Source organism: Oryzias latipes, chromosome 9 (genome assembly GCF_002234675.1).
Source record: "Oryzias latipes chromosome 9, ASM223467v1".
Taxonomy (NCBI): Eukaryota; Metazoa; Chordata; class Actinopteri; order Beloniformes; family Adrianichthyidae; genus Oryzias; species Oryzias latipes.
Genome location: NC_019867.2, coordinates 14,199,481 through 14,207,463, shown reverse-complemented (window position 1 = coordinate 14,207,463; position 7,983 = coordinate 14,199,481). Strand labels below are relative to the sequence as shown.

The window sequence follows — 7,983 nt, the reverse complement described above, 5'->3', positions numbered from 1 at the left end:
TTTTGTCCTGTTGAATTCTTCTTCATCTCTGTGGGGCCACTACTTCTCCTTTCAGCATTTCATCACTAGATGGCAGCTGGGGCTCCACACTTTTCTGATGAGGGAACATTTTAGTTGATGTTTTTTAAAATTCAGATTTTGACAACTCTAAAAGCAGTCATAATGCTGAAATAGGCTGTAGAAGTTCTTATTTGTTCAGTTTTTTCTTTAATTTGGATGTCAAGATGGGGTAATGGAATAGTAAATAGTAGTAAACTCAATTGTGATATTTTTTATTCTTGTTTGACAATGTTCATTTAGATAATATTCATAGAAAGAAAAAATATTTGTTTACCAAAATTATTGGTGAATTATTCACATATAATTGCATACAATGAAAACAAATTATGTTAACACTGATAAAAAATATATGTACAGTAACTGAAATACATTCACAGTATATCAAAATGTTTTAATTCTCACACAAGTAAAGACATTCAAAAGCTATAACAGAAATTAATGCTTTTAAAATTAAATTTGAAATTAATTTGTAAGAAATATGCAATGTTACATTTTATATATTTGAAAAAAAAGTATTATTATTTTGACATTTTTACCGTGCAAAACCTACAGTATATTGGAGGACAATTGAACATGCCTTCTGTCTGCTGTCTATAGGCCCTGTCAGTCAAACAAAGTGGGAATTATTCAGTAAAACAGCATAAAAATGCTGCTTATTTTTCAAAATCTGTTCAATTTAAAAACTACAAAGATTTTGCGCTGGCACAGTATAATTGCAAATACCCAAACAAATGGTCGCAGAAAAGGGATTCAGACTCAAAGCAAACCTAAAAACGAAATGCTGCATCCTCAAATCTCTACTGATTTCAAAAGACATTAAACCTTTGGTTAAAAAAACGGTCAGATGATAAAGTTGGATTTTCATACTGGCAAATAGTCCAGCAGAAAATTTGGGAGTCTAAATACTTTAAATTAATATTTTAAATTCTTTTATAAACAAAATACATGAAAAACCCAAAATGAATGCATTATGTTTTCACTTTGTTGAATCAAAGGAATGCGGAACTTCATTGAGACACTTTTTCACACACAAAAAAAGAAAAAAACATTTGAACAATTTATTTTGCTTTTAAACAACAATTTATTTAAATACTATCCATACTACACATTGAAGTTCCTCGTTTATATTAAATATCAATGTATGCATTCATTACTATACACTTTCAAGACAAACACAAAGTTTTTATGTTATGGTTTTCACCAAGGTTTACCTGTTACATCAGAAAATGGTCATCCTAAATTTTAAATATTTAAAGAATTATTGTTTTTCTATTTCTCTATAGGATGGAGGGGGGTCTATTTCACATTCTTCATAATCAGGGGGAGGATCCAGAGGTGGCAGTGCAAAGCCTGAGCCTGGTTGATTTGGAAAGTCGGAGCTTAGTTGTTGTGGAAAGACTGACCCTGGTTGCTGTGGAAAGCCTGAGCCTGGTTGCTGTGCAAAGTCTGAGCCTGGTTGCTGTGGAAAGCCTGAGCCTGGTTGCTGTGGAGAGTTGGAGCCTGTTTGTTGTGCAAAGTCCATGCCTGGTTTTGATGTAAAGCTAGAGCTTAGTTGCCGTGCAAAGCCTGAGCCTGGTTGTGATGTAAAGCCAGAGCTCAGTTGCCGTGCAAAGCCCGAGCCTGGTTGCTGTGCAAAGCCTGAGCCTGGTTGCTGTGCAAAGCCTGAGCCTGGTTGCTGTGGAAAGCCTGAGCCTGGTTGCTGTGGAAAGCCTGAGCCTGGTTGCTGTGCAAAGCCTGAGCCTGGTTGCTGTGCAAAGCCTGAGCCTGGTTGCTGTGCAAAGCCTGAGCCTGGTTGCTGTGCAAAGCCTGAGCCTAGTTGCTGTGCAAAGCCTGAGCCTGGTTGCTGTGCAAAGCCTGAGCCTGGTTGCTGTGCAAAGCCTGAGCCTGGTTGCTGTGCAAAGCCAGAGCCTGGTTGCTGTGCAAAGCCTGAGCCTGGTTGCTGTGCAAAGCCTGAGCCTGGTTGCTGTGCAAAGCCTGAGCCTGGTTGCTGTGCAAAGCCAGAGCCTGGTTGCTGTGCAAAGCCAGAGCCTGGTTGCTGTGCAAAGCCAGAGCCTGGTTGCTGTGCAAAGCCTGAGCCTGGTTGCTGTGCAAAGCCCATGCCTGGTTGTGATGGATAGCTCAAGCTTAATTGACGTGGAAGACCCGAGGCTGGTACCTGTATAAAGCCCGAACCTGGTTGCTGTACAAAACCCGAGTTTAGTTGCCATGTAAAGCATGAGCCTGGTTGTTGTGGATTTCCAATTGCATTGGCAGTGTTTGCAGGTGGTATTACTTCAGGTTGAAACATGGGTAAGACAACAATAGGGAGTTTAACTTCAGGATCTTTTGCAAATTCAATGTCCAGATAGATCTGAAAAGAAAAGAAAATGTTTTTTTTATGTTAATGGGGTTTTTTCATAACAAAACTTATTATATTGACAGTGATTATGCATATTATCGGTTTGAGTCTATTTGATTAAAAAATGCAACAGAGCTCACTTGCAATGAAAGGTTTTCCTGATGTTGAATTAACTTTTTTATTACGATAGAGTGATAAGTTTAACTTTTTTGTCTAATCAAGAAAATCAGGGTTAAAAAACAGTAAAAAGATGGCAAAACCTTTCAGCAATGGCAGACAGCTGCTGAAAATTTAATTATTTCTCATAGATGTATAAAAGACTTATTAATTTGTGTTCTTTTTAAAGGTGCAGCTGAAAAACCATTTTAACAGTAAAGTCTCACATGTCCCAGGAATGGGTGGACCAAAGACCAAGTGTCTAGTATCATTTTATTGCTTTTTCTTGTTGCTCTCAAATTCCTCACTTTTCAGTAAATTTTAAGCATGTTTTTAGGAATTTCCTATGTTTTTGTTGTTACATGTACCCCAGTTGAAAATAAAAGAAAACCCCTCTAATTCATAATGAATTGTAATGTTTTGATCTATTTTTTTTATAACAAAAAGTCAATGTTTGGTATATTATGTTGGGTAAAGATTACCCGGCAAAAGTGATGGTGTAACCTTTTATAGCGAAAGTGTTCTATAGGGTGAATAAATGAAATCTGAGGGAAAAGGAAAATAAGTTATTGTTTTTTTATTATTTGCTTTCTCAGTCTTTACTTGGGTGTTGTTCTTTTTAAATTAAAAAGTAATATAACTTTAAAAAAAAAAGACTTTTAGTTAGTTACAAGAAGTCCTTCTATCAATGTGGTATGATTTCTAAACTACAGAGCAGTTCTTACCTATTGAAGCGCTTGTGTAGCGTCAAAACCAGAAATGCATTTTTTGACTCAAAATTAAAATGAAAAAGCAATACGCCAAAATGCTTTCTCATTTTAGTCTTCAACACTGCTTATTCTGTCACTTAATTAAAATGATAAAGAAAATGGTATTTGACATTTCTTTTTTAAAAAGATATCTGGTTAATGTGTAGCAGAAAATGAAAAAGCATTTCTGTTAATCCATTTTAATTTTGAAATTAGACATTTCTAAATGAATTTTGTTACATATTTACCAGAGAACTTCTCGTAAATGAAATGTCAAATACCATTTTCTTTATCAATTTAATTAAGTGACAGAATAAGAAGAAAAAGTGTTGAAGAAGAAAATGAAAAAGCATTTTGAAACATTGATTTTTCATTTGAATTTGATGCAGTTACATTTTGAAAATGAAAAAGCATTTCTGATTTTGACTTTTATTTTTAATTATGCTATAGAATTGCTTCCACACTTACCCTTAGCCTGTATTCCAGCTTTATGATGGAGCAGTTCAGAATGGAGGGGGCCAGCTGTGCAGGGATGGTGATGGTCTTGGATAAATGTCCTGATTCCTGAGAGGAGCCATCATCGATTCTGCCATTAAGAATTTTATTTGTTTCCTGTTTTTTGTGGCCCTGGGCGAAGTAACTCCTCTTCTCGTACAGTTCAAACTTTGGTTTCACTGAAGAAGATGAGCAATTGTTGATTTCAACTTTAAAGCTCAGGGCCTCACCTGTAAAATAAAGACTTCATATTTTATTTATTTAACACACATAAAAATTACTTTCTACTAAATTAAATGTTCTTTTTCAAATAAAATATGAGGAACTAATACAAGTCAGTCAGAGGAGAGAGTGAAATGTTGACTCAAAGGTGTTAAGTTCCACTTTAGTCATCTGTTGATCTATTTTTAAAAAGTACCCAGTGGTCTTTTAATTATGATGATGCTGTTTTTAGCCCAAATCTACGGTGGCTGACAGGGCTCACACTACATACAAAAGAAACAACGCAACGGCATTACCCGAAGCACAAGGAAATTACCCGCAACACAACGACATAACCGCAGCAACAGCATAAACCGCAGCACAACAGAAATGAGGACTTTTTTTGCCTACCGGTGGAAAAAAAACAATTCAGTTTCAAACTATTCTGCGTTCCTGAGGGCTGCATGATATTTGGACAAGTTTAGGGTGTTTTCTTTCTAGATAACGTAATTGCTTACAAATGTACGTTTGTCTAAAACACAGTGACATCTGCATCTAACGCTCTTTGTCTTTTTTTTTTTAAATTACGATTTTTAAGTCATAAATTTACGAGAAAAAAACTCGGAAATTTACACGTTTTTATCTCATAAATTTACAATTTAAAATCTCGTAAATTTACAAGAAAAAAGTCAAAGATTAACAAGGAAAAATCACAAAAGTTTTCTGTTTATCGGAGGCTAGCTAGAAGATGAAATATGTGGAGCCTTTTGTGAAGCTTTATTTCCGGAAGTTTAGAAAAAGGATGGATGCAAGGTTTGTTAAGTAAAGACTCACCTTGCATGTAACCCCTCTTTGGGGTGTGAACATCCAGAGAAACATTTCCAGACCCAGAAGAAAGGCCTTTATCCTTACACCCACTTTGAGGTTCCTAAAAAGCAAATCCCCACATTAAACCAGACTATTGAAAGGTTCCTTTACTTCCACGGCTTCAGTCACACTCAGTCAGACTTCCGCTCCTCCTAACCTGCAATCCGTCCATGTTTGATTTGGACACAAAGGTGAAGTGCGCTTTGGCTTTTTTGGTCAATTTTAAGGATTGTTTCAGCTCTGCTTTCACTTTATGGATGACTTTGCCAACAGGTGAGTTGAAAGTTGATGGCATGTCTCTGCAAAATAAACAACATAATTCTGAGGGTAAGAAAGAAAAGAATAATTTAAAATTTTATCAGTATCTTTTTTTGTGTGTTGTTTTAGGATAAGTATATACAGTAAATACAAAATACCTCTCAGGTATCTTGAAGCTAAATAGAAACTCGTGTCTTCCTTTTCCTATGAATACAGTGCCTGACATGAAAATAAAAAAAAGTCAAATCTGTCAAAATTGAGCATAATGACAAAGATTTCATATGTCACCATCTTGTCTCACCTGCCAATACATGATGTTTGACGCTGTAGAATTTCTCATTCGCCCAGTATACATGATGTTTGTCTCCCTGGTTCTCCCGCCAGCAAACCCGAGCTCTTCCTTTACCAACGAAAACAAGCGATTTGATTTTGAGTCCCTTTGTCGTCTCTAAAACCACTTTCCCAGTCATGGTGTCTCCATTGGTAAAGGTCTTTTGGATGTTTATAGCGTTGTAATGAATTTCAAAAGTTTTAATCGTCATTTTGAGCCGAGAAAAAAACAAAAAAACAAGACAATGCAAGCCAGAAGAGAAGCTAAACAACTGAAGTTCACTTAGACAGCTGCCTTCCTGTGTCATTTCCACCTGTAAATCCTGAACAACTAGTTTTTCTAGTTTCACACAATGCGGAAACAGTGAGGCCTGTGGCCCCCAAAGCTGTAAGACTGCAGGTTTGCTATTTTAAACAAGATGAATGATTTCTTTGCTCTTTAGTGTTGTTTCCTTGACACTGTAGAGTTTGCAGGTTTGCACAAGGAGTGGTCCAGTTCAGAAAATTGCAGTCAGAAAGTTCTTAATATGCCAAGAACCATCAAGAAATATAAGTAACACTTTAAAAACAAGGGTCCCTTTATTAATGTTAGAAAACACATAATTAAGAACTGCTTTGCATTTCTAAGTGTATTATTTAAGGAATTATTTAGCAGGTACTGCTTATTAGGGTTTCCAACATTTATAAAGGGTTAAGTCAGGCTAAAAACATTAAAGAAAACCTTTTTTTACCTCATGCTTCATAACTCTCAACAACAACCATAGGAAATGATTAATTCAGACATTATTAAGGCTTTATTAACACTGTTGTTCATGCATAGATCATGCTAAGCAAGCACTATGGATATATAAGGCCAAGTTATTGCGTAGAGAAACTTTTTTGATTTAGTGCATTATTTAGTAGTTAACTGATGTTTATAAGCAATAATAAAAGTTTCTCCATGCATTTGATAGGGTTATGTAGTCATAATGCTTTCTTAGCGCTTTGTATACATGAACAACAATGTTAGTATATGTAAAGCCTTAATAATGTCTGAAGTAACCATTTCCTATGATTGTTTGCTCAGCATTAGGATGCAAAAGGTAAGAAAGGTTTCATTTGACGTTTTTTAGCCTGACCTATAAATGCTGGAAAATCTCATAATTGCTAGCTAATTCATTAAATGATACAATTATTAATGCAAATTAATGCATGAAAGTGTCTGTTAACACATTATTTAATAGTTAAATAATGCTTAATTATGCATTTACTAACATTTATAAAGGAACCCCTATTATAAAGTTTTACAGAAATGTATAAAATACAAAGTCACATTAGTTTTATACTAAAGATGTGCAATTCTCATCCCTCCTTCCACTCCAATTCTTGGTTGCGCCATCGGGATGAAGTAACAAGCCCTTCACCGAGCAACGACTACTCCCTTACGCTGACCCTGGGATTTTATGGTGGATTTTGAGCTACTTACAGCAGCTTCCATCAGACTCCTCCTCCGGTGTGTTTTATCTTCAAAGACTGGACACTTGACGGCCTGTTCTTTCCTCAAGGATAGACATGAAACACTTCCATTGTGCAAGGCTTCCCATGAGACAGCTGGTTCGGCAGGCATGGAATGTTATCTCTGCTGTCAGAACAAGAATCTGCACAGGAATGTGTGTCTGTGTAAAAATGTGTGTGCAAGCAATCTGCAAATGTTACTGGTGTCGTGGTTTGGCCTTTTCATCCCAGCATAAAACCAGGGCTTGAATTCGGTCTCATTACATCACTGCTCTGCTTCGTTTATGTTTAATGAAGTTGAAAAATTGTGTTTAAAATTGATAAACTGATAAAAAACTAGATTAAAAATTAATTAAAAATTTTTGTTAAAGCAAAGCTAAAGAGTGTAGGATGTCTTTCTTTGGTCATCTTCACTCAATCTCAAAATGTTCAGACAAAAAAAAGTAGAAGGAAACACCTCACAAATTATTTTTGACCAAGTTTTATTATTAATTATAAAATTAATACATTTCATAATTGATTATATTAAAGCCCAGTACAATGTTGCGGCATTCCAAAACATTTAAACTTAAAATACACCTATTGGCCCATTTATGGTGTTGCTCTTATGAATCCAGGTACTTGTGTATTGTTGAACATTCTGAATTAATTTTGGAATTGTCAACAGAGGAAAGCCGTTGTGGTGGATGTGGCAGTGCCAAGCGATGGGAACATAAGGAAGAAGGAACATGAGAAACTGGAGAAATACCAGGGACTCCGAAAAGAACTGGAGAAAGCCTGGAAAGTGAAGGTGACAGTGGTGCCTGTGGTATTTGGAGCACTCGGGGCAGTAACCCCCAAGCTGGAAGAGTGGCTACAACAGATACCTGGAAAGACGTCAGACCTCTCAGTCCAGAAAAGCGCAGTGCTAGGAACAGCTAAGATACTGCGCAGGACCCTCAAGCTCCCAGGCCTCTGGTAGAGGACCTGAGTTTGAGTGAGAAACCACCCGCGGAAGGGTGAAAGAGGAATTTATATATATATATATATATAAAT

The 7,983-nt window shown here is 36.2% G+C and overlaps 1 protein-coding gene across 1 annotated transcript; it reads right to left on the bottom strand.

Moving 5' to 3' along the window:
• Positions 1–256: 256 nt before the first annotated feature.
• Positions 257–6,063, bottom strand: LOC110015622 (actin cytoskeleton-regulatory complex protein PAN1-like). The gene is made up of 6 exons (XM_020705995.2): positions 5,426–6,063; positions 5,283–5,343; positions 5,024–5,165; positions 4,834–4,927; positions 3,772–4,028; positions 257–2,410 (listed from the first exon to the last, which is right to left on the bottom strand). Exons 1-6 carry the CDS (start codon positions 5,760–5,762, stop codon positions 1,319–1,321), a joined length of 1,983 nt encoding a protein of 660 aa, XP_020561654.1. The 5' UTR covers positions 5,763–6,063; the 3' UTR covers positions 257–1,318.
• Positions 6,064–7,983: the final 1,920 nt, after the last annotated feature.